The 26,089-nt window shown below is 38.3% G+C and overlaps 2 protein-coding genes across 2 annotated transcripts in view; one reads left to right on the top strand and one right to left on the bottom strand.

Moving 5' to 3' along the window:
* The window catches only part of CEP170 (centrosomal protein 170), a 135,544-nt gene extending 127,976 nt beyond the window's left edge, over positions 1-7,568 (bottom strand). Inside the window, exon 1 of the mRNA XM_068985944.1 lies at positions 7,539-7,568. The gene's annotated coding sequence lies outside the window, so the exon portion shown is untranslated. The remainder of the gene's footprint in view (positions 1-7,538) is intronic.
* Positions 7,569-8,643: 1,075 nt separating this feature from the next.
* The window catches only part of SDCCAG8 (SHH signaling and ciliogenesis regulator SDCCAG8), a 240,988-nt gene continuing 223,542 nt past the window's right edge, over positions 8,644-26,089 (top strand). Inside the window, exons 1-4 of the mRNA XM_068985635.1 lie at positions 8,644-8,710; positions 19,883-20,035; positions 20,711-20,793; positions 24,318-24,431. Of these exons, the coding sequence (XP_068841736.1) occupies positions 8,644-8,710; positions 19,883-20,035; positions 20,711-20,793; positions 24,318-24,431 (417 nt within the window). The remainder of the gene's footprint in view (positions 8,711-19,882; positions 20,036-20,710; positions 20,794-24,317; positions 24,432-26,089) is intronic.

The following is a 26,089-nucleotide window of genomic DNA, read 5'->3' as shown; positions in this document are numbered from 1 at the left end:
AAGTATATTCAGAAAACTTAAATCTGAAACAATTTCAAATGATTTAAGAACCCTTTTGTGAAAAACATACCTCTACAGTTTACTCTGAAATGGATCAATGTAAGAGGGACTGGTGAACAGACAAAGGTTTATGGCCAGATATGTGATAAAACTAACTAATTCTGCCATAATGTCGATGGCAGAATCAAGATGGTAGGTATGTGAGTAGTCACTATGAAACTCTTTCAGTTCCCTTGTATATCTTTAATAATTTCCATTAAAAATAATAGGAAAAAATCCAGAAGAACGATAATAAATCACATACACATAGGCTCTGTATTTTACAACAAAAACTTATCTCATGAATTTACTCTGGTGAAAATGAATAAAATGAATAATTTAAAAAGTAGAAACTCTGAGACCAGTATATATAAAATCTAAGGAATGTAACCAAAGGTGTACTGATAAAAATATTTACAGGCTTGCGTTTTCTCTGAACTAAAAAATAAACTGATCATTCAATAATTAGTAGAGATAAATATTAAAGATTTTTTAAAATAATAAATTTAAAACATTAAAATAAAAATAACAGATGAAAAAAGTTCATTCCTTAAAAAGTACTAAAACCCTTGGCAGATTTTTTTTTCCATTCATTACAGATATTTTGGGCTTGATGGAATTTGAACCAAAACATTTCTTCAAATCTAATATTATCAAATGATACCACACTTGTGGCGCTGGGAAGAGGATCACTAAATGTAATTACAGCTTTCATGTCTTTTATATCTAATGAGTTTTTCAAAATAAACCTCTGAGGTAGCTGGACTATTGCCAGCTTTATTTTATAAACAAAGAAACTGAACTTCTGAAATTAAGTGACATACCTTGTTCCTTTTGCTGTTTAGTCACTAAGTCGTGACAAGCTCAAGATCACGCAAGTAATGCCTCTGAGGCAATTCCTGATAACAAATTCTTCTCACTGCAACTGTCTCTCCTGTTCAAACCTCAGTAGCAGCAGTGGTCACATCCATCCACCTAGGAAAGATCTTGCTGTTGTTCAGTCTCTAAGTCGTGTCATGCTCTTTGCAACCCCATGGACTGCAGCAAGCCGAGACTACACTATCTCTCGGAGTTTGCTCAAATTCATGTCCACTGAGTTGATGACGCTATCTAACCATCTCATCCTCTGCTATTTCCTTCTCCTTTTGCCTTCAATATTTTCCAGCATCAGGGTCTTTTGCAATGAGTCAGCTCTTCACATCAGGAGGCCTAGTATTGGAGTTTTAGCTTCAGCAACAGTCCTTTTAATGAATATTCAGGGTTGATTTCCTCTAAGATTGACTGGTTTGAACTCCTTGCAGTCCAAAGGACTCTCAAGAGTCTCGTCCAGTACCACAATTCAAAAGCATCAATTCTTCGGCTTAGCCTTCTTTATGGTCCAACTCTCACATCTATACATGACTACTGGAAAACCCATAGCTTTGCTATATGGACCTTTGTTGGCAAAGTGATGCCTCTGCTTTTTAATACACTGTCTAGTTTTGACAGGGGCTTCCCAGGTGGCACTAATGGTAAAGATCCGCGAATGCAAGAGACATAAGAGAGCCAGGTTCTGTCCCTAAGTGGGGAAGATCTCCTGCAGGAGGGCGTGGCAACCCTCGCCAATATTTTTGCCTGGGGAATCCTATGGACAGAGGAGCCTAGTGGGCTACAGTCCACAGAGTCACAGAGAGACACGACTGAAATGACTTAGTACAGGTTTGTCATTGCTTTCCTTCCAAGGAGCAAGCATCTTTTAACTTCATGGCTGCAGTTACTTTCTCAAAGAATGATATTACCTAACCAGTCTCTAAAATAGTAGCTCTCAAGATGCAGAATATTGTATAAAGACACTATCTTTGTGTAAAAGAGGGTAAATAGTATAAAAACATATACAGTATTTACTTAAATTGAAAAAAATTCACTGCAAGGATACATTAAAAAGTTACCTATTAGACTGGCAGAAGTGGTTAAGTCAGCAGATAAGGTGGACGGGTGAGAGGATTTTTCACATTATTTTTCTAATAGTTTGACTTTTTTGGACCATTTTAATGTGCCATGTGAATGACTACTTAAGAATAAATTAAAAATAGCAGTCCATCACTCTCTATCCCTTTACTCTGATTTACTTTTATTCACAGCATCTATGCTTAACTTTATATAATTATATAATTGTCCATATCCATACCAGACAGTAAGCTTCAACCAACTCCCTTAGTATTAGAGGATATAATGATTTTCTCTTTAATTAAAAACAAACAAACAAAACATTCAAACGGTTTTCATAATCCTTGTTGACACACAGACAAAGGTGACCTTCTTCCTCCAGCACACTTTATGTAACTTTTTTTCTATTTATAAATTTGCATGGTATGTCCTTGGCTATATCCAATACATGCGCAGGATAAAGATATAAGAGGGCTTGCTTGTTAAATTTATAAATGTCAAAAAGCCAGGAAGAGAAGCTAATCCCTTGGATGACAGAATCATTATTCAAGAAGATCTCAAGTTTTAACTACCTTCAATTAGATGATATTTAAAAGGGCTAAAGGCAAACATTGCTTAAAAACATTATCTACATGTATATTCAGAATGGGAAAGATCCTAACATAAAAAAGGTGCATGTTTATATTGACCACATCAATGATTTCCAGACAAATTATTCTAAGAAACAGAATGGGAAATAACAGAAGGCCAACTTTTTATTGTTTATTTAAGAACACGAAAACAAAACCGAAAGACTAATATCAAAAGAAACTTACTACCTACCAACACTATCATTTCATAAAAAAAGGTCATTTTAACACCAGAAAAATAGAAATACAGAATATAAAAAAGAAAATAATCCCTTGAATTGGATAAATATAACTTGAAAAGCCACATAGCATTTTTCTGCTTAGAACTGGTAAGATATTACCGTTGCTGGAGTTAACACAATTTTAGACTGTAAACACAACTGAATGGCTTGAATTAAGGAAAGGGATAATTTCACTACACTGTGTTCAGACCACAACTGCAGAACTAAATGTGGAAGCAGAATCAGAACAGAAAAGAACAGCACTGACGAAACTGACTGACAGATATCTAGTGATAGAGATGAGGAAGCTAAAGGAAACTGCATCATATGAAGTTGCAGAGGTTGCAGATTTAACTTAGAAAAGGGAAAACCTGGCAGAGAACCACTATATTGAGAAAAACCTTACTGTATCTCACAAAAGAACTATACCCAATAGAATAACTTACATAGTAAAGCAGATGCTAGCTCAGTTTAAATAAGGGCTTTCTATTATAATTTTCAAAAGCCAAATTAGCCATCCTATGGCCGTTTGTTCTTGGAAGTGTTGCTCATGGAGAAGGTGGGCTCAGTAAGATCTCAGGGATTAGTAATAAATGGCACATCGTTTGAGATGACTTCTAAAGTCTCCTCTGATTCTAAAATAATGTGAATTAGGAGGAAATGAATGTTATTTTTTTAAACTTACTGAAAAAAGATGAATGAAAACAATTTTGGCTTCAGTCAAAAAGACAAAGGTTCAGTTAATAGGCTTTACCACTGAGTAGTGAATCACACAGAGGCAAAATTATTCACTAACTCAGGACCTCAAGTATTTTCAACTTTAAGTATAAAATAATACCTTACTTATACAAGGTTGCATGAATTACACAGAGACACACAAAATGCCTGGCACTCTGTAGGTACTCAATACACAGTAAGTATTACTCATTGCCTGGAGAATCCCATGAGAAGAGGAGCCTGGCAGGCTATAGTCCACGAGTTGCAGAGTCAGGACACAACTGAACAGCTAAGCACACACATACGTTACTCATGTATTCAGTAAATATTATGTTCCAAAGGGTAGTATTTTCTATATTATTTGTTAGCCACCAATACACTTAAATAATAACTTGTTCTCTGCTGTGTTTTGTTTTCTGTTTTTCAAACCTATGCAATGCATGCTTGGAATTCAATTCTATGTCTATGCCTTGCATAACCGCTATTGGATGAAAGAAATTTCTATAACCTTGGTTTTGTTGGTTTCCTTTCTACCTCTGAATAGGAGTGGGGTTTACTTTAGTACATATCAGCTATGTCATTCATTTTGCCCAAGAAATAAAATATACTGTTGCATAATCATTTCAACTAAATTGGACTATATATCCAATTTAATCAAGCATACTAGAGGGCAAGGAGATCAAACCAGTCAATCCTAAAGGAAATCAGTCCTAAATATTCACTAGAAGGACTGATGCTGAAATTGAAGCTCCAATACTCTGGATACCTGATGCAAAGAGCTAAATCATTGGAAAAGACCCTGATGCTGGGAAAGACTGAGGGCAGGAGGAGAAGAAGCCGACAGAGGATGAGATGGTTGGATGGCATCACCAACTCAATGGACATGAGTTTGAACAAACTCCGGGAGATAGTGAAGGACAGGGAAGCCTGGCATGCTGCAGTCCATACAGTCTCAAAGAGTCAGACACGACTTAGCAACCAAACAACAACTACCGACAGATGTTTTCTTACTCTTTTAGACGGCCTACACTGGCTACTCATTGCTGAGCACTTCCCTCGAGAAATATTTGAGTAAATAAAGACCCATTTCACCAAGGGTAGTTAATAGAAATCTTAGTTATTAACAAAAGTTTATGAAATATAAATAGTCTGAGGTTTCTCCCCATTAGAGGAAACTCATTTTTTACTGAAACACATAACACTTAATGCTTCAGTCAATAATATTTATCCACCAAATTTTTTTCAGACACTATGCAATTCTTTTTTATATACTTGCAGAATAATTCACAACTATACAGATATTTCAGTTGGCAGTTTAATATCATGCTGTCTGTTAAGATATTTATAAAGACAGTATACTGCTTATCCCCCCAATGTTCATGATAAAGAAGAAAAGAAAATCACTACACATTAATTAAAATACCAAGTTATTTTTCAGGGACAGAATTTTGCTGAGTAAAAATCATACTGACAACAAGTTTAAACATATACAGTATTTAGTACTAGATGAGTGATAGCTGATCACTATCAGATGCAACAATAAAACTAGTTTCGGGAGGCTTCTGGGTTTTTTTAAAGAGATAAAAGGAAACAAGAAACTGATACTTGGAACAAATAAAACAAATCCTTAAGCAATAGGGTTTTTTAAATCACCTAGATATTCATACTAATTGACACAATGTATGATAATTTTATAGTGTAAATTTGAAAAGCATGCAGATGGTTATTTACTTCCATAATAAAGTAATTTTAGCACATCATTACATTTAAAAGTAAAATACATTTCAAGTTTGATTTAATTCCACATGATGAATTTAATTACAGATTATTTTTAAGATGAAATTTAAGAGACATACTAATTCTCTTTTAAAAGTCTATCAAAATACAATGTAGAACTAAAGGATTAAAAAGTATAAGACAATAAAACCACTTTGTGGCAAAATCAACTGAATAAAAGAGCATAATTTTAATAAAAAAGTTCAATGTGAATTTTCTTCCCTCAAACAGTAAGCTCTTGTTTAACTTGAATATAACAAAATTCACTGAATTTAAGAACGATGAACTTCATGAGCTCCTATAACAGTTTATAGAGTTGATCATACTATAAAATAGTATTGAATAGCAGAAGATAACATTAAAATATGGTTACTAATATGAAGTAGGGGGAAAATTCCAACAGTTTCTGTTTTTATGAAAAGCCCACTTTAAGGCATCTTTTCCCGTATCAGAAAGTTAACTTATGAAACTAAAGTTCCTCTTCATTAGTATTGCTTTTACATCAAAAGAAAAAGACTAGATAATACAACTATGAGGTATTAATAAACTTGACTGTCACAGACAACTCAAAGAGCATGCAGAAAAGCATTCGACAATTTTGACAGGGTAGGGGGACTAAGGGACACAGATGAAAGAGCACATTGGAAAAAAGACCTTGGTTTTATCTGACTCTGCCTTTCATTAGCAGTTGGGCTTGGACAGACAAATCAGTTGACTTTCCAAGTTTTAATATCTTCCTCTGTCTCTGTCAAGTGCATTTAGATTTTTCAGTTTTAAACCAAAAAAAAAAAAATTCTACAAAATTTATAAAGTTAGGAAAAAGTAAAAGCAGCACTGGTTTTACTATTTAAAGAAATTGCAGAAAAATACAAAATGGTTTGTAACGTGCAATGTAGTATTTCCAGAGTAGAATTCCTATATCATTGCACACGCCCCGCTAAGGTTATATTAGGGAAGATCTGGATACTGTATTCATAATGTAACTCTCTCCTTTCACATCATTCCTCCACCGGGTCCTCCCCTTCCTGCTTCAACCTCTTTTGCTGGTTTTAATGCCAGTAAACGACTGTATGCACTGTAAGCTTAACAATAAAATCATTTTAAGCAATGCATTTTCAATCGAGTGCATCATCTACTTCACTACATTTCTCCCAAGCGGGTAAATTTTCATTAAGAGAATAAAAACATGCATTTAAAAATTCAGAAACAGAAATGTACCAGGCCTATTTTTAATTCTGAGTGCTTAAAAAACAAAACGGAAAGATGTATCCTACCCTATTCCCTTAGGAACGTGAATGCGTTACCCACCCAATGAAAAAACATTCTGCTGGTTCATCTTCCTGCTACACAAACAGCTTTGTCGTCAGGCCCTTCCTAGTCCTTTCTTCATCGTGATCTAGTAATTTTACATGGATCACCTTGGCAATGCTTGGACAGGCACTGTCCCTGTCTTCCTGGAGCTTACATTTTCAAAAAAAAAACTCCGCTAAACACTAAAAAAAAAAACAAAAGCCCGGAGATTTTATGACTTAGGTTCCAAATCCCACATCTTCCCGCCCCTGGTTAGGCAGCTGCTAATTCTTCTTCCCCTGGCAATGAGGGGACCCATACCAAAGCCCACATTTGAATCTCAGGACAATGAAGTCGACAGGAAGCCACTCTCTCCTCCCCCGGGTTACTACGGAGCCACAGCCTGCGCGGGTGCTGTGGCCCGGCGGGCTGAGTGACACCACATCTTCCACGCCCTCCCACCACGTCCAAAACGCTCTTCGCCAGACCTCTCCATATCGCCCCACACCCCAAAACCAACCACACAAAAAGGGTCGACACCGGGAGCTGCTCAGACCGGGAAAAATCCCTTCTCCAGCTGCAGCGCAGCCATTCCCTCCACTGCTCCGCCCGCATCCCTGCAAACAGCTCGGGCGGAGGGGGCTGCACAAAGCCAGGACAGCCAAAGACGACTCAATACGTGGACACTAGCAGGGGAAGCCGGGCCGCTGGACCAGGGACGCGGGGTTGGGGTCGGGGGTGGGGGGGGACTCGGGGGGGATGGGCGTCCCCGCCGAGTCCCAGGTCCGGGGGAGGGGGCGGCGCGCGGAGCCTCGGGGAAGCGCCCCTCGCCGCTGGCCCTCACCCTCGCCCGCTGCGGGCCGCGCCCGAGCCCCCGCTGCAAACCCGAGGAGCAGGGTGTGGAAAGGCGGCGGCGACGGCATCAGAGCGCATCACTTACCCCTCACTGCTGAGAGGCACCGGACGGGGGGGGGGGCGGGGCGCGCCGCGTCCCGTGAGTCTTTCGCAAGCGTCCTCCCCCACCCTGTCGTCGTCGCCGCCGCCGCCGCGGTCGAGCTCTGGGCCCCTCGGCGCTGCTGGGCAATAACGTTATTCCACACACGCTCTGCACATAGCGGTAACGGCAAGGAGCGGCCGCTCAGTGCGCAGGCGCCTGGGGAGAGGGCGAGGAGCCCGGCCCTACCCCTTCTCCGGCCCAGTCCCGGCGAACTCCTACTGCGCAGGCGCCGAGCACAGACAATGAAACGGAGTTGTGCGGGGGGTCTCAACCACAGGCCTTTCCAGCTGCTGACTGCGCAGGCGTACGCCGAAGACCTGCTTCAACAATGAACAGGACCCGGGCTTTAGCTGGGACCGCAACGGGCTGGGACTACAGTTCCCAGCGGGCAGTGCGCCAACTCTAAGCTGCTGTCGGGTCGCTGGGCTTGATAAGATTGCGTGTCAGCCGCTTTCACGATCTACGCCCTTTGGGAAATTCAGAGCTTCTTTTTCTTGAAAATTTATTTAGCAGTGTTGAGAGATGTTGAGGCTGAAGGGTGTAGGAGCTCGTTATTTGCGTTCTTGAGAATCCTCAAGAATCAACTGCATATTAGTGAATTTAGAAGAATAAATAAAGCCTTTCAACGAGCCCTTTCTGTCAGTTAGGTGGTCCAGACAGTAGGATGGGATGAAGGCAGGACTAAGCCTGACTAGGCTACAGAAATGGGCGGAGCCTCCAAGCAGTCTCTTGGCAACCGGATCTGGTCGCCAAACCGCCAGAGCGTGAGCTTCGAGCGCGTTGCCCTCTGGGAATTGTAGTCTTTGGGCGGGTTCGTAGGAACTTCGAGACTGTAGACTTAGACACTGAGGACTACAGCTTCCGACGTCCACCACGAGGCCCCGAGGGTGGAAAAAGGCCCGAAATCTCCGGGATTCCTTGATCCCCTGTGACAGCAGCTGCAGGAAGCAGGCGGGCGCATCCTAGGGGCTGAGGCCTCTTATTCTTGGAGGGGAGGACACTGGACACTTCCGCACGCAACTCCCATCTCTGGCCCCCGAGTGTGTGCATGGCGAAGTCCCCGGAGAACTCTACCCTGGAGGAGATTCTGGGGCAGTGTCAACGTAGTCTCCGGGGTGAGTTTCTCCGAACCTCTGTGCCCTAGCTCCTTGATACCGGGACCTCGTGGCTGGGAGTTGACCTGGTGCGATTCTTGACACCTTGGTTCAGCCTTTGCCAGACTGCAGAGAAAGAAGATGGATGTTGCTGTGGAAGGATTAAATAGTTGTGTTTGTTTTTACGTTTAAGCAGCGTTGTTTCCCTTGATTCCCATAGTGACCTGAACCAACTCCCTGATTGTCTCGGGCATCTTTTTTACCCGAGGCCCGCAGAAACTCTTGGATGGCTATATGCCTGTTCTGTCCAGTTCTCATACCTCTCTTTATAATCCAGTAAATTCCTGATGCTCTCTTTACACATTCAAATTATGTGTAAAATTGAATGTGATTTATTGGACCCGGGGCGGGGGTGGGGGTGACCACTAATAATTATTTTAATCGCAACAGCTTCTATTTAGTGGTCTAGGCTATTTACATATATTAAATCACTTAAAACTTACAACCTTATGACTGTCCTTCTACACATGGGGAAATAGAGGTCGAAAAGGTTAAGTTAGGCCAAAGCCAACATAGCTGGTTAGTGGAAGAGCCAGGTATTAAATTCAGTTAGACTTGTCTGCCTTGAAAACCTGTTTGTCTTTATTAATCATGTCTCAGTTACTATTACTGAAACTTTAGTTAATTCAGATTTTCTTACTATAGTACGAAATGAGTAGCATAAGAAAATCTGAATTAACTAAAGTTTCACTAATAGTAATCGTGATATTATTAATAAAAGTGACGTAGATAGTCTATCATCTTGAACATCCCATATAACATCTAGAAAACCTCATTTCTCTTATTTTAAGGTAGAAGTTATGATATTATCTACATGGTTCTTGTGAGGAGCAAATGAAATAATTCAAATAAAGCAGTGATTCTTCAGACTTTTTGTTAACTCTTAGCCATAAGTAAGAATATATTTTATATGAGTCTTATATATATAGGCTAGGGGCTTCCCAGGTGACTTAGTGGTAAAGAACTTGCCTGCCAATGCATAATACACAGGAGACGGGAGTTCGATACCTGGGTGGGAATGGTTCCTTGGAGGAGGAAATGGCAACCCAGTTTTCTTGCCTGGGAAATCTCAAGGACAGAGGAGTTTGGCGGGCTACAATCCATACAGTCGCAAAGAGTTGGCCACGACTTAACCACTGAGCATGCGCGCATGCATACAGACTAAAGTAAAAGTTTCATTAAAGAATATTTATTCTACTAGAAGTAATTCACCCCACTTTCTGTTCCTTTGCCTTTTCTTAACCCTTTAGGTCATGACCAACAGCTTTACAAATATTTAAAGCATTTAAAACGTTGACTCATTCATTAATTTAGTGCCTGCTATACATTAGACATACCACATGCTGAGAATATCATAAGGGACTACACAAAGTGACTGTCCTCAGGGAGATTTTGGATTAATGCAGTGAAGGACAGTAAAATAGCTACAGATTATCACGATTAAAAAAAAAGGGTAAAGATCAGTACTTGACACATAAGCCCTCGTTAAATGTTAGCCACAATTTGTAATTGGTACTTGTGGCAAAGTGAAGATTTTTTGAGGGGATAAGAGACTTGAATCTAGTGAGTCTAGACTTTGAAAGGTTATTACCTATTGTTTCCATCTGTCAGCAGTGTTATAAACTGTCAACACTCTCAGTATTCTAACTGCAAGAGTAAAATCACTGGTCTGGATGAATATCTTCATCAGCCTACTGATGTTTCAAGAGGTGTTAGATACAGAAATAACCACTTCTAACTTTTCTTTTGAAAACAAGAAAATACTGTGCGGAATGATAGTACCAGTGGCATTTAATTTTTGAGGTTGGTTAAAAAAAAATTCTGTTTTCTATTATGTTCCTCCTAGTTCTTCTCCTTTAACCTTAGTATGAACCTTTATTTAAACATTTGAGACTATTTAATATTACGCATTTTGATGCAGTTAATTTCAAACTGTTATAGTCGTGTCCGACTATTTGCAACCCCGTGGACTGTAGCCTGCCAGCCTCCTCTGTCCATGAGATTTTCCAGGCAATAGTACTGGAGTGGATTGCCATTTCCTTCTCCAGGGGATCGAACCCAGCTCTCCTGCATTGTAGACAGACACTTTACCGTCTGAGCCACCAGGGAATTCATATATTTAATACCCACAATACTGCTTTCAGTAATTATAGAGTGAAGAGTTCTTATTCAAAGATAAGATATTTTTAAAATAAAACTTTTTTGATATTTTGAAGATATTTTGAAATAAAAATTTAGTGTTATAACAATATAAGATAGTGAAAACATAATCAAGAGCAAACAAAGCAGAGAGGTTTGTTATTAATTTTTAGTGATAGTTTTAACAATAAATTGAGAAATGCAACTAGGAAATTTTCATCGGTTTTCAGCACTTATCATTTATTTAGTAGCATTTTAATTTTTATGTTTATTTATTAAATAGTTTATATAACAGCTTATGGAAGGAAACAAAACAGAACTAATACTGAAGAGAAGCACGATCAGAAGTTCTTCACTTCACACATTATCAATGACCATTTTTAGATAGAATAATTCCCGTTTAAAGTTAAAATGTGTGTTTCTGAATAAACACAGTATGATGGCATTATTTTGTATATGAAACTTCATTATTTTAAGCATTTGTGTCTGACAACTCTAGAACTGTGTTACTATACAATCAGATAAAATGCAAAATGTAAAGTTCTTTTGTTTTTTTCTACTCACCATTACTTTCCCAAAATGTCTTGTCTAGTTCATTCTTAAAGAAAAGGTCATAGATATTCTTGATCTTTCCTCACAAGTTATTTCTCTGGTTAACTCAATAACTATACATGTAATCATTACTAATTCTTTCCTTTGTGTTTAGCCAGGAAGTAGACATGTAAAAATGCAAAATGGTTTTACAATTTCCCCATGATAGTTTCTTGTTTTTATAGCTTTCCCTCATTTCTTTACTTTAAATATCATTTTTGGAACTATTCTGTTAATAGTATATGAAGAATCTGAAGTTCTGATGTAAAAAGCAGAGTCAGTGTTGCTTTCTTGCTTTTGAAACTTAAGTGAATTCTTGCCTCTCTTGAGTCTAGTGTCCCCATGGCAGCCGTGGAAATAGAGCCATCTACAGACTCCATACTCACCACTCATTCTTTCCCTGACGCCTTTCACATGGGGTCACCCTCTGGGGGTAACTCTTGCTTTGGATTGTCTGTGCCCTCACTGAGAATTGGAATGGTATAAAGACTCTTCTTCAAAGTAACAGTTCTGGCAGACAAGCTAGAAAGCTTCATTGCCCTGCAGATCTGTAATGTGTGCCTACATAGGAGATGATCTGAAAGTTTGTTTTCAGTGGTGACCATATCCTAGGTATCCTGGGAGTCACAGTTTAATCTAGAGCGAAAAGCGACTTGCCCAAGTATGGTTAGGTGTTCATTCACTCTTTAGGCATCTAAAATTCGAGACCCACAGAATTATATTGCTAATTGTGAAGTATAGCAAATACCCCTCCTCTAAATTTAACACATCATAGTACAAGGTCATGAGGTGTAAAATAAACTAGTTCTATTATAGTATAACAGAAGATTCAGGCTGTTTAAATTCTGTAAGCTTGAATGTAGGAATATGATGTTAGAAAGAAGGCAAGAACTTGTCAGAAATTCAGTGTCCCAGCCTTAACAACTGAATCATGTGTTGAATGTTGCTGCAGTGTTAGCTGTGATTCAGTTTTATGCCTGTATACATTACTCACCTACTCTCCAACTTCCTGGTCACCTTTGTTTGAGTGGGCATAAAGAAATGGAACAAACTTATACTGAAACAGAAATGCATCATTTACTTTCTGTATGCATTTTATATGGTAATTCCTCCTTTTTCTTTCAACGTTTTGTTATTTTAGGCTCTAGATTGAATTTATGGAAGAATATGATGGAGTCAGAGAAAAGAATGGGAAACTAGGATCCAAGTTCCAATTCTAACTGTTGCTTTTCTAATAACCATCTGTGTTACCTTAGGCAAGTTAATAAACTGTTCTTGGATTCTTGTTCCCTCATCTGGAATATGAAAAGTTTGGACTAGGAGGTAGGATTATTGCCAGTAGGAACCAAGGAGATGACAAAATGTGTGATGAAGTCAGTGGAAGACACTTTTTGAATAGTGAGGCTATGGCCAAACTGGGCAGTTTATGCTTTTTCTGAAAACATTGCAATTACTTTCTTGCTCTTTCCCTCTTTTCTTCCTTCCCTTTCTTTTATTCTTTTCCCTTCATCCTATACTATGTGGGTCAAGCACATAGAGAGCTTGGTTCCCCTTCAGCCACTATCTCAGATCTCTAGATCTGTAATGTCCCTTTTATCAACACTGGATTGGACCACATGAATGATAAAAAGTTGTGTTTCCTTATGAGATTAAGGAACTAGGTTCATGGAAAGTGAGAAGTTGAATATGGGAAGAAAATATAAAATCTGGGGGGATGATCTTTTCCTTATAAGTTGACTTAGTTTGATAAAACTGAAAATAATACTGATGTGCCAATTGTACATAAGTAAAATATAAACAAGTGTTTGTTGTTTTTTTTTTTCATTCAAAAGAAGGATACATATGTAGAAAGCTTATGTTAATCTTATTAGTCCATAATTTGGTCACTGAATTAACCAGCAATAATGTCATCTGGACCTTTGGCAGACTTAAGGAAACATGTATATAACTTAAGTAAAAGTTCCTCTTTTTCTGTTTTACTCATCAAACTTGTATTTCTTCTTCCTTTTTGTTTTTGCTGTTCTTAAATGTGTTTAAAATTTTAAAATATTTAGGCGCACACTCACACACATTGTCTATGGCTAATGTTTGCTTATTTAACTATCAGCCTCACTGAGACCAAGACAGGCAACAATGTAAGAAAGGCCTTGGAAGCATTCATTATGAAAATAAAGAAATACAATGATTTGGCTATTAATAAGTAAGGATTGGTAATGCAAATGAAAATCTTCAAACATTTAAATTGACATTTTGCTAATAAAATTTAAATTACATATATTCATTTTTTGTTTTATATACTTATATGGCTGTTCTTAGTAGTTTTAACTTTTATGACTATTTCTTTTACCAGAATACCAAAAAGTAGTAGCATTTCCATTTTCTCCTCCCTAAAACTAATGAGGTAAAATAAACAACAGACAAAATTTAGCAGCCCCCAAAGCATGTTTTATAAGTAAATAATCATCCATGAAATAATGTAGAACCAAAACAGTGGTTTGGTGCTACAAGATTATAAGGGCATTTTCACTTCTTAGACATGTTTGTGCAGAAAAGAAGAGACCAGTTTGTTTCTCAAGCTTTTGAGATTTTTTTTTAAGAGACTTAACCTCTGATCATTTCACCAGTTTATGCTAAGGTTTTCCAAGTTTTCACTTAGTGATACTCCTCTGAGAGACAAAAGGGAGGAAAGGTAGCTTGAAACATGCTTGTGTGCTTGCTAAAGCAGCCTTTTTTTGGAGAGCTTCATCAAAGCCCACTGGAACATTTAAAGACATGATTACTAAAGAAGCTCTAAAAAATAGCCTTAGAGTATGACTATTGCTTCATGTATTAGGCCTGGAAACAAAATGAAACTAAAGATGAATTTCAAGTTCTTGATCACAGTAGGTATAACAGCTCCTGACACCTGGATCAGAAGTGCCTCATGTTGGTGGTGATGGCAGTGGGTTGTGTATGCTGCCTACCACAGTGGTAGAATAGCTCAATGTCCTGACCTCTTTTCATCAAGTTGTGCCTGTGGTTCTGGTGTAGCAGTGTGGGTAGTCTCTCCTCAAAACTGAGCACTGCCTATCTTGTTTTCTTACTATCAGCCAGCAGTTATCAATCAGGGTTACTCTTTTTTTCCATCCAGAAGACATTTGGTAATGTCTGGAGGCACTTTTGATTGTCATAACTGGCAGGGAGAGTTTTACCAGTATCTAGTGGGTAGAGGCCAGGGATGCTGCTGTGCAAACACAACATATCCCTTACAGTTAAGAATTACCAAGTCCAAATATCAATAGTGCTGAGACTGAGAACCACGATCTAGAAGTAGAAAGGTTATTACTCATAGCATTTGCTTTGTGAGAACCATGCTTGAGACTAATTACAATTAAGGATACAGATTGTTTTGGCTGATAATTGTACCTAAGTTCTGCCAGTCTGGCTAGGATAACTTCTTTAATAGGAAAGTGACAGGTGCATAAGTCTTCTCAGTTGGTACAAAAAAGAAAAGAACCAGGTGTATCCCTCATAATGCGTATAGTCAATCTTCTTGATTTCCCGACATCCATTCATCATTAATGATCTTCCAGACACTGCTCATAAAGATGTTTACATTCTTATTTGGATTATCTTTCACTTCTGGTACCAACCAGTTTTAACACATTTTTTCAGCTATTAGAGTCTTGCGATAGTAATTTTTTGTGTGATTTTGTAGTTTCTGCATACAACTTTTAGTCTCTTTAATCATTGTAACTGCCAGTTACAAAACTGGTTTTTCTAATTTTGGATTAATGCTGTTTTCATCTTGGTCACACTAATTGTCAGTCCCCCAATAAACAGTGGCAGCAGTCCCCTGAACTAGCTGAGGCCCCATCAAGTGTGGACGGACACACGCATCTCTTATCTGGCTGTGGTTTCATTTTCTGCTTGTCTGCCCTGATCTAAGCTTGTTTTGAGAATTGCAGCTCGCTTCATGCTTAGCCTGGGGACGTATGGTTCATTGCATGTCTTCTCAGAGACAGCTGGGCACTTCATTGGGTGTGGTTCTGCCTCCTTGTCACCAGGATAATTCTCATTCACATCTCCCAGTACAGATGGAGAATGTAGACATTAATAATTCACAGTATGTATGTAAGTGATGATCCTTGGTACAGAGGGACGTATTTTCCTTTTTGTTCAAAAACATCTTGAAGAGAGGCTCGGTGTTGAACTAGGAGTTGGAAAGTAGAGCAACTAGATTATAAAAATGAATGAAACAGACAAATTTGTTGGCAGTCAGCAGCTTAAAAACCTTTTCAGTGCTCATTGTATTGATTGATATTTGGATAGTGGACTAGCAGAAATATTATTTACTTACATTTATATTCATGTGATTTTGTAGGACTCAGAGGTTGTATTTCTGTTTGTATTTGTAATTAAGTTGGTATTCAACCTGTGGTTGATGCTGGGAAGAAGAAATCAGGATGTATTGTGAAATCTGTTACTATCGTCCCAGGAGAGAAGAGGAACTGAGTATTCTTCCCCACTCTTGGTTATAGATAGATAAAGCCCATTAACAGTGGGATAGGAAACCCTAACTGGAACCTCCTGTCTAATCTGGTTTCCTTACATGTAAGCAGAATGGGGTTAGGGCTTCCCTGGTGGCTCAGTGGTAAAGAATGTGCCTGCCAATGCAGGAGATGCAGGTTCTATTTTGGGTCAGGAAGATTCCCTGGTGAAGGACATGGCAACCCACTCCACTATTCTTCCCTGGGAAATCCAGTCCTTGGAAGGCTACTGTCCATGGGGTCGCAAAAGAGTTAGAAATGACTTGGCAACTAAACAACAAGAAGCAGCAGTTAATGGCATCTGGGGAGTAGTGTTCTTAATAATGATTGTGAGACCAGTTGCAATGGCTCCAGTTGAAAAGCAGTGGGGTTTCATCTGTCTTGAAAGATCTGAGTGTTGTTATTCCAAGGGATTAATTGTTTGTCTGTTGCAGTGTATATAATTATGTTAGTATGTATGTATTTGAAAAGTGTTTCGCATGTTTTAAAATGTACTCTTGAAATGACTTTAAAATATCCCTTACCTCCTTAGTTTGTTTCAGGATACATTTCTTGAAAATTCCTTCTCTTCGTCTCTGATCCTAGCAACTGAAGTCATTCATTGCAAAAAAACCCAGACCTTGTGTAATCACTAAGAAAAATGGGATAGTTGTTGAGCTCAATGTATTAGTATTTCACATAATACTATTTTCATAGTACAGTTCAACATGTAGTCTTTAAATGATAAAAATTCTAAAAGATTAAACAGGAATATCAGGAAAGGGATTAAATGGCCTCATAAAACTCTCCCATTATTGTAAGCTAATGAAAGAACTCTACCTGTAGGAATTTTCAAGTACACATCTTTTTTTTCAGCTTTCCTTTCCTTTTCCTAATATAGCTTGTTAGCTTTTAGTTAGATTAAGTATAAATAAGTAATTATCCTTTGTCTTATAGATGAAGTCATTTGATGGCTCCACAGAGCCTACTTTTAGTGTAATTCAAACCCTCTGTTTCCTTTTAATGGATGCAGTAAAGATAAGTGCTTTATTTGTAGGTATCAGTGCAGAAGTCTAAAACTGTAACACTTCGATATTTCCTTTTCCTTTAACAAGTCTCTTTATAAAATACTGAGTTATTAAAAAAAAACTATTGCTGCTTCTCATTTTACTGGAACCAGGAATACATCTTATCTAGACGTTTTAAAACTCATGAGGAATAAATGGAGGCCAGGCTTCCTCAATACCAAATTCCTGTCAGAGAAAGGTCTGTGTGGAAATAGAAATGGTGTGGAGAAAATTGCAGTGATAAATTTATTGGGTCTCTTGTGTAGATTATCAAACCCTGACCTAAAAGACCTATTTTTGTTAGTTTACTCAAGGGGAAAATGAGTTGCTGTAAGTGAAGGACCTATATTAGAGATTTTGTAAGATAGAGAGTATTTTTTCTATCAAGGTATGGTTATTTTTGTCTGTTTCACACATTCAAATTAGTGAGCTTAAAGGAAATAGAATCTATTATTCAAGGTCCTGCAGAATATATATTTATAAATATATCTTCATCCATGATTGGTAATGGAAAGATTTTTCATTTTTGTAGGTTTCTTAGGATTCTCTTGTAGGTATTAAAGAAGAGGAGTTTTTCTCCTGAATACAGAAGAAGAAGTAGGTCTAACTTGTCAAGAAAGGGCCTAGATCAGAACAAAGAACTTCATTGGTGTTACTGTTATGCATTGCTCTGAATTAAGGAAAGATTTTACTTAGAAAAAGGTCTCCTCTGAAGATGTTAAGAATTATTTTGATGGAATCCATTTGAGATAGATAATAGCATTGCATGAACTTGCATGAGAATTCACCTTTTTCTAACATAAATTTCTATGTTAGCTATATATAAATATTTAATAAATACATGAATTAACAGTAACTTTCAAATACAGATGTCAACATTTAAAAATGATGACTGAAACCTGGGTCTCAGCTCTAATGTAAAAGGAACATTTTTTGTTACAGTTAATGTTTCTAGATTGGAACTGGAGACTTAATTTTAAGAGATTAGCAGAAGTAACAAGTTTAAACCTGAAAAAGTGTCTGGTCTTTAACTAATGAAATTACCTATATTGCCTGATTCTCCAGTTGTCATACATGTAAAAAAAATCCATAAAACAGGATAGAGTTATTAGTAATGTCATGTCTAGTGTCGTTAGTATATTATAGTATTAACATATAATACAGTATCATTACTGGGGTTTCCCCAGCGGCTCAGCTGTAAGAATCTGCCTGCAATGCAGTAGATGCAAGTTTGATCTTGGGTGGGGAAGATCCCCTGGAGGAGGGCATGGCAACCCACTCCAGTATTCTTGCCTGGAGAATCCCATGGACAGAGGAGCCTGGAGGGCTGTGGTCCACAGGGTCACGGAAGAGACACGACTGTAGTGGCTGAGCACGCATGCACAGTATCATTACTATATTAGTATTAATGTAAGACTTGGATCCTTTGCTAAAGATGTGTTTGGGTGAGTATTTCACTGAATAATTATTTCAGTTACCTTTTGTTGCTTATCAAGCACAACCCACTCCAGTATTCTTGCCCAGAGAATTTCCATGGACAGAGGAGCCTGGAGGCTACAGTCCATGGGATCGCAAAGAGTTGGACATGACTGAGCGATTAAGCACACACACACACACACACAAGTCACTCTAAAGCTTGATGGCAGAAACCAACAACCAAAAGCATTTTTAGTGTCTCTCACAGATCTGTGGTTTTACCAGACTCCAGCTGGGCAGTTTTCAAGTCTCTTTCATGCATTGTGGGTAGATGACCTCTGGCACTGGAGTCATCAGGAGACTCTGCCAGACTTTTAGTGGGGTTGGGCTTCTTTCCTTCTCCTTGTGGTCATCTCAGGGGCTCTCCTTTCCATATGGCCTCTTCAGAGTCTCTCTAGCCGGGTAGCCAGACTTCCTACTTAGTGGCTTGAGACTCACAAAACCCAACATTCCAAGAGGGTAGAAGCAGCAGCTACCAAACATTTTAAGGATGTGACGGGTCAGGCGTTGTGTTCCTTCCAGTGCATTCTCTTGGTGAGTGTAGGTTACAGATCCACTAAGTTTCAACCTGGGAGAGTACAAGGATGTAAGGGTGGGTTCTTTGGGGGCTGTTTTTAGAGATGAACTACTAGAGTAATAGACCTTAAAATGCTTAATTTTAGACTATTTATGTTAAGTCTGTGGTAGTGAGTTTAAACTTCAATTCTAAGGGTAATCAAGCATAGTAACCAAGAATTTCTATGTAAGATGTAGTCAGCCAGCAGTATATAAGTACAACTATACTAAGTACAGTATATAAGTACAACTATACTGCTCTAAGCACATCAGCTATTCAAATCTTGGTCAGAACTAGGCCAGGTGGTCAGCTGTCTCTTGATGCTAGAGGGCCGTGTGGCCCACAGGGACAAGGAGGCTTCTTTGGGTAGAAACTTGATGTGGTGGAATCCCTTTTGCCAGTCTTGCCTATCTACACCGTGCCAAAAGGTGTAGGGGAGTCTTTAGGCATTGAGGAGTCAGGATAGTGCCTCCTCTGTGAGATTATTGTTTGGGAATGTGAAGAGGGGAAAAGCTCTCCCATTCAGTCCTCCTTGGCAGTAGAGTTATGTACAGTGAATGTCAATCACAGTGGTGTCAGGGAGCTTAGAGATCATTAAGTCTAACCTCTGCCCCATGAACTTAATCTCACGTTTCCTCTGGCATGTTCCTCACCAAGCTAGAAGTAAAGCTGTGCTTTTTTTTCTCCCACGAAGTATCAGAAATGCTTGCTTTTCCTTTAGAAATTGTCTTCTCAAGTCCATGTTCATTTGGTCACCCAGATTTCACTGGCTCTGATTTTCATCATGCTATTGCAGAATGTGCAAATAGAAGCATTCACCAGTTGAAATGTGCCCTGAGAGAAGGTGACGTCACTGTTGGAGAAGATATGCTAGATCCTTCTTTTAATACCAGTGTAGGAAATGAGGATGCTGGAAATGCCTGGTGTGGACTACAACACAGCCGCGCTGGTGAGTGTGAATGTCAGTCCTAACCCGAATGACACACAGTGAATTCTTAAAACTCCATCTAGTAACAATGCCAGTCTGTCCGCTACTGCTAGGATTTTAGCCAAGAAACACAAAGCAGCTAATCTAGTTCCATTTCTTTTTTTTTACCCCCTTTGACTTTCCTATGCCTATAGGATGTCAAAGCAGTGATTTCTTAAGGTAATTCCAAGCTGCCTCTCCAGCCTCATTTTTCTATCTTCCTCAAGCCATGTTCTACTCATGCCACCCTATGGCCGTGCTTCTCTGCTTTGCACGAGCCATGTGTTCCAGCTGGTGTTTTCTCACCCTTTTCTGCATGGTGATCTCCTATACATCCTTTACACTCTCTTCTCTGTGAAAACAGGCAGAGTTGCGTGCTTCCTCTTCTTAGAGCATTATAGGCAGACCTAGAGCTTCTTTAGGTAGACTTAGAGCTTATAATCTTGTTTTATATCTGTTAGTTCTATAGCTCTTGCTCAGTGGATTCTTACCTCTTAAATGACAGAGATTTTCTCATGTTTGTTTTTGTGTCTATCAATAGCACATTTTGTGATGTATAATACACAAATATTTCTTGGACTGATGCAAGGATAGATGAGTGATGATAAACTATGGATTTAAAATAAGGTGAATAAACCCATTGCTTTTGCTCCATAGTTAATCAACTCAAAGCTTTGTTGCGCCAACAAGCAGCTAAGGAAAGTGAGGTATCTCTAAGAAGACAAGAAACATCCCCTTCGGTAAGTATTGCCATTTACAACCTGACAAAAGCATTATTTTTCTAACTATGTTTTAATTTTGTGTATCATTTTAGTAGTACATGTGTTAAACAGATTCTGAGCTGGGCATGCTAATAGTGGAAAGCATTAAAAGAAATGGTCTTCCCTCTGATAATTATTTTGGCCAAAGAAGAGACTTCCATAGCAGAGGGGATTCTGAGTTTTTTTAATTTATTATTCACTTGAAAAATGTGAGTGAGTAACTAGTTTGGAGAATTTACTTTGCAACTGTTAGCAAATATTTTTTTAAAAAGGAACAATATATGGAAGAGATTAACCATTGCTTTTTTTAGAATTTATTATTATTATTATTTATTTATTTTTGGCTGCTTCGGGTCTTAGCTGTGGCATGCAGGGTCTTTGTTGAAGTAAGCAGGATCTTTCATTCGGTGTGCAGGCTTCTTTCTAGTTGTGGCGTGTGAGGGCTCAGTATTTGTGGCACGTGGGCTTAGCTGCCCAGGGCCATGTGGGATCTTAGTTCCCCTTCCAGGGATCAAACCAGCATCCTTTGTATTGAAACGCAGATTCTCCTAGAATCTGGTACCAACGATCCTGCATACAGGGCAGCAAAGGAGACACAGACATGAAAAGCAGATTTCTGGACTCAGTGAGAGAAGAAGAGGGCGGGAGGGTTTGAGAGAACAGCACTGAAACGTGTGCATTACCGTGTGCCATATGTAGAATGGATGACCAGTGCGAGTTCGACTCGTGAAGCAGGGCACCCAGGCCCGGGGTTCTGTGACGACCTGGAGGAGTGGGGTGGTGAGGTAGGTGGGAGGGGGTTTCAGGATGAGGGGAACATATGTATAGCTATGGCTGATTCATGTTGATGTATGGCAAAAGCCATCACAGTATTGTCAAGTAATTATCCTTCAATTAAAATAAATAAATACGTTTTTAAATAAATAATTAAAGAAAGAAAGAAAGGACAGATTCTTAACCACTGGACCACCAAGTCCCTAACCGTTGCTTTTATAGAGGGGCATATCTGTATTTTTATTATTTTTAGAATTTACTTTCTAATTCTAGCCATCTTTTATTTATGTTAAATGTTAAATTTGAAGTATGTAATCTTTTTCTACATTTAAAAATATATAGTTATAAAATTGTATGAGAAACTGTAGTCTGTTTCTTCTGCAGCTGTTTCCTACTGCTGTTGCTTTAATGGAGCATATTATTTCTGAGTGAAGCAGTGTGATATAAAGCCTGAGATAGGTGTGAAGAAAGGGTGGAAGTGAGGGAGCGTACTGTGAGGGAAGCGTATATGTGAGGAGAAGGTGGGTTGGAGGAAAGAGTTCTATAGAGAAAGGGTACTGTGAAGCAAGGACTGGGCCAGGTTTAAATGGTCAAAATGATAGTCTATGCTTTAGGGTGATCTAGGGCCTGTCATGTACTCTCTCACCAGGTTTTTATGGTAATAAGGTAAGATCACATATTTAAAATTCTTTGGAAACCTATGAAGTATGGCACAAATAGAAAATGTCATGGCAACAATAACCACCTTGCATTTTCAATGTCTGTGACTGTTGAATACCCAGGCTACATGCTGAAAACTTGAAGACATGTCAGTTTCCTTTACTCACAGCTGAAATGTCCTAAGAGTACCCCCATATTAACACTTCATTCCAGCCTGACACAGACTTGCATGCTTAATTTCCACTTTAGAGAAATGGACTACATGTTCCTATTCAATATTTATAGATATAAACTATAATTTTGATAAAATATTTCATCATTCAGTGAATTTATTACTGTTTACACCTAGTTTCTAGAATGCTCTTAAGCATATATGGGTGGAGTACTTTTAAGTCTAGTAGATTAAGTTGCTATATCTGTTGAATGCTCTGACATGCTTCTTAGCATTTTTAAGATAATACTGAGCAGTGATATTGCAAAACTGATTAACTTTAGATAAGCAAGAAGACTCATCATGATGATCAGTTCAATATATACAGTATATACCAATACACAGGTCTATTTATATTGGCTCTCTGTGAAAGAATGGAACTTAGTCCCTAAATGTATACAGCCTACATATGATGATTACAAGCCATAATAATAAGTAGCTTTTGAAGACTGTACCCTTAGAATGCAGTTTCATAGCCAGTATGACATATGAGAAATATGTGGCTGTATTAAGAGTGAAATGAGGCAGTGTTGAGGTAGAAAATATATCTAAACATTATTACTTGTTATTTTAAAATATGGACATTCAAACTTATGATAAACATACAAGTGATTGTATATGAACATTTTTCACATGATACTTGCTTGTTTTTAATTTTCACATTGATTTTGCCCTATGTATACACATAGTAATAATTTATATTTGTCTATGCACCGAACCCCTTTCCATTAATATTAATTATTATAATTAGTTGCTTTCTACTTACCACAGATAATTCATTTAATTAACATGTCTTTTGGTTTTGGATTTATTAAATGTGGCCAGAAGCAAAGCTCTACTTAATTATTCTGCCACGAGAGCTGGTACTTCACCATTTATAGGAATTTCTATTAAATTGAAAAACAAAATGATTGTGTGTCTCATCTCAAGCTTTCCTCTGGATTCATCTAACTGGTAGACCCTCATTCTCCCTTTTCCTAACTCTCTCTCTTCTTTAAATAATACCATGGTAATAGTAATAGTTGTAGTAGTAGTGTTAGTTGCTCAGTCGTGTCTGACTTTTTGCGACCCCGTGGACTGTGGCCCACCAGGCTCTTCTGTCCGTGGGATTCTCCAGGTAAGAATACTGGAATGGATGATATATGATTTATAAACCATTTTACAATCATTTTAGGATAAGGTCAGATGGAAATTAAAAATCAATTATAGGACTACTGTAATAGTAAAGAGAATTAACATTTGTTTTCTAAAGTCCTCAGTGCAATGTCTCACTTTCATGTATATCTGCTTTAGCACTCTAGTACTGGAGGCTCCAGAACAGCATAGCCTCCAATTGCCTTAAGTATTAGGGTCAAAAATAAAAAACCAGGTTTTGCTAATGTACTTCTTTTAGATAAAATTTTACCTCAGTGACACACATTTGGCATCAGACACTTGTCTAAAGAATCCTTTCTTCAGGCAGCTGTTCTGCAGTTTTAGCTAGCAGCCCTCTTCTATGGTGATTTCTTAAAAAGCTGTCCTTTCATCTCAAAATTACTGAATAGCACGTCACATTTCCAGATGGCTCAAATGGGTGGTTCATCCTAAGCCAAGTTATACTACTCAAGCATTTTTCCATTGCTGTGTGCTTTTTACAACCATTTTCCTTTTCCCTCTTTAAAAAATAGTTTTCATATTCCTGAATCTTATCTATTTATAGAATTTTATAAGATGAAATAATACTGTTAGCCGCACTGTGATTTAGTCTATTTTTATTCTGTGTTTATATGATATAAGTGCTAAATCGAGTATGGAGATAGTATTAACTGATTCTTTGCTAAATCCAAACATGCTTCATTTGTTTTCATTTTTGCCTTAGAGGTCATCAGAATGTGAGGAAACCAATATGCCTACTGTCCACAATCTTGTTCCTATCATCAATGACCAGTCTCAGTACATTTATCATTTAGAGGCAGAAGTCAAGTTCTGGAAGGTAAGTATCCCATTAAAAATTTAAGCCAGACTATATTGTTATTAATAATAATATCTTGTTGAAAAATTGCTCTTAATTAGTCTTCATGTTTATAGCAGCACCTTGATGGTTGCCATCTTTCTGTGATTGAAAAGTCTGATGTGTAATCAGAGCTTCTCAAGCTTGGGAATGGTACTCCTGACCATGCCATTTCTGAGTACTTAATTTCCCAGTAGTTTACAGTTATATAGTAGTCTATTATATTTTGATAATATTCTCTTATGTTTTGGAATTTTTCCTTTCTACTCTGTTTGCTTTAGCCCAGCTGCTGCTGCTGCTAAGTCGCTTCAGTCGTGTCCGACTCTGCGACCCCATAGACAGCAGCCCACCAGGCTCTACCATCCCTGGGATTCTCCAGGCAAGAACACTGGAGTGGGTTGCCATTTCCTTCTCCAATGCATGAAAGTGAAAGTGAAGTCACTGAGTCGTGTCCAACTCTCAGTGACCCCATGGACTGCAGCCTACCAGGCTCTTCCGTCCATAGGAGTTTCCAGGCAAGAGTACTGGAGTGGGGTGCCATTGCCTTCTCCGTGCTTTAGCCCAGCTTATGGCAAATGCTTTGGAATAGTAATACCAGTCATTCTCCCACTCTTGTCAACCTGTTGAAACTGTAGTGCAGAAACAGGGATTGTAAGCTGGTAGACTATATCTACCCCTTGTCAGTATAAAGATTCTTACTGTAACTTTGAATGAAGATAACTCATGGGAGTACTGATATTGAAATCAAGAAACCAAATGTTGTCACTTATGGCTTATAACACTAGATGTTATATATTGCATGACTGTATGAGGTTTAGTAATGTTTTTAATGCCTTCCCAAAGTATGTTAGTCTTTTTTTTTTTTAATGTTAATACATCAGATTATGTGATATTTTTATAGAACTTAGTGATATCTTTTGTATCATGTATTATCTTTTCAACATATGGTTCCTAAAGTGTAAGTCTGATATGTAGCTTAAGAAACCTTTAAATATTTCATTGTCAGCTTTTCAAGGGAGTTTCCTGATCTTAGCACATCATTTCTCCTTGTTCTTGGAGGATGCATTCATTATTATACAGGTATTCTTGGATTACTAGAAAAGCTGAAATAGTATCCTAGAACTCATTCCATTAATAAGCTTCTATTAATCGCTAAAATGCTGTGAGTAAAACCTGAAAGATATTGTAGGGGAGATAAAACATTAGCTCTGCCCTTTTAGTGTCTTTGTTTGGGCCTTTGAATTAAACTGACATAAGATAGATTAACAGGATAAAAGGACACACATTTATTTAATGTAAGATTTACGTGACATGGGAGCCTTCATAAGGAAATGAAGACCTGAAGAAGTGGTGAACCCTAAGTGCTTTTGTACTTGGCTGAACAAAGAGAAGCAGCTGTGGAAATGTACCGAAAATAGGTGGGGAGGCTAAAGAAGATGAGTTCTTTTAACAGGGTCTGTTTGTACAGATTTCTCTCAGTCTCTCCTCCCTGTCCCTGGTGATAAGACTGTTCTTTCTTCCTGGTGTAGGGAAGACATCGTTCACATGGGAGTTTTAGTCCTGCTTTCTGGAAGAAAAGGGGAAGTCAGAGCAGACTTGCGCCTGCTGTTTTTCACGAGCCCTTAGCTCAAGATAATTCT

This window comes from Capricornis sumatraensis, chromosome 14, assembly GCF_032405125.1.
Source record: "Capricornis sumatraensis isolate serow.1 chromosome 14, serow.2, whole genome shotgun sequence".
In the NCBI taxonomy this organism is placed as follows: Eukaryota; Metazoa; Chordata; class Mammalia; order Artiodactyla; family Bovidae; genus Capricornis; species Capricornis sumatraensis.
Note: the sequence above shows the minus strand (reverse complement) of the source record. Positions and strands in the feature narration are given on the sequence as shown.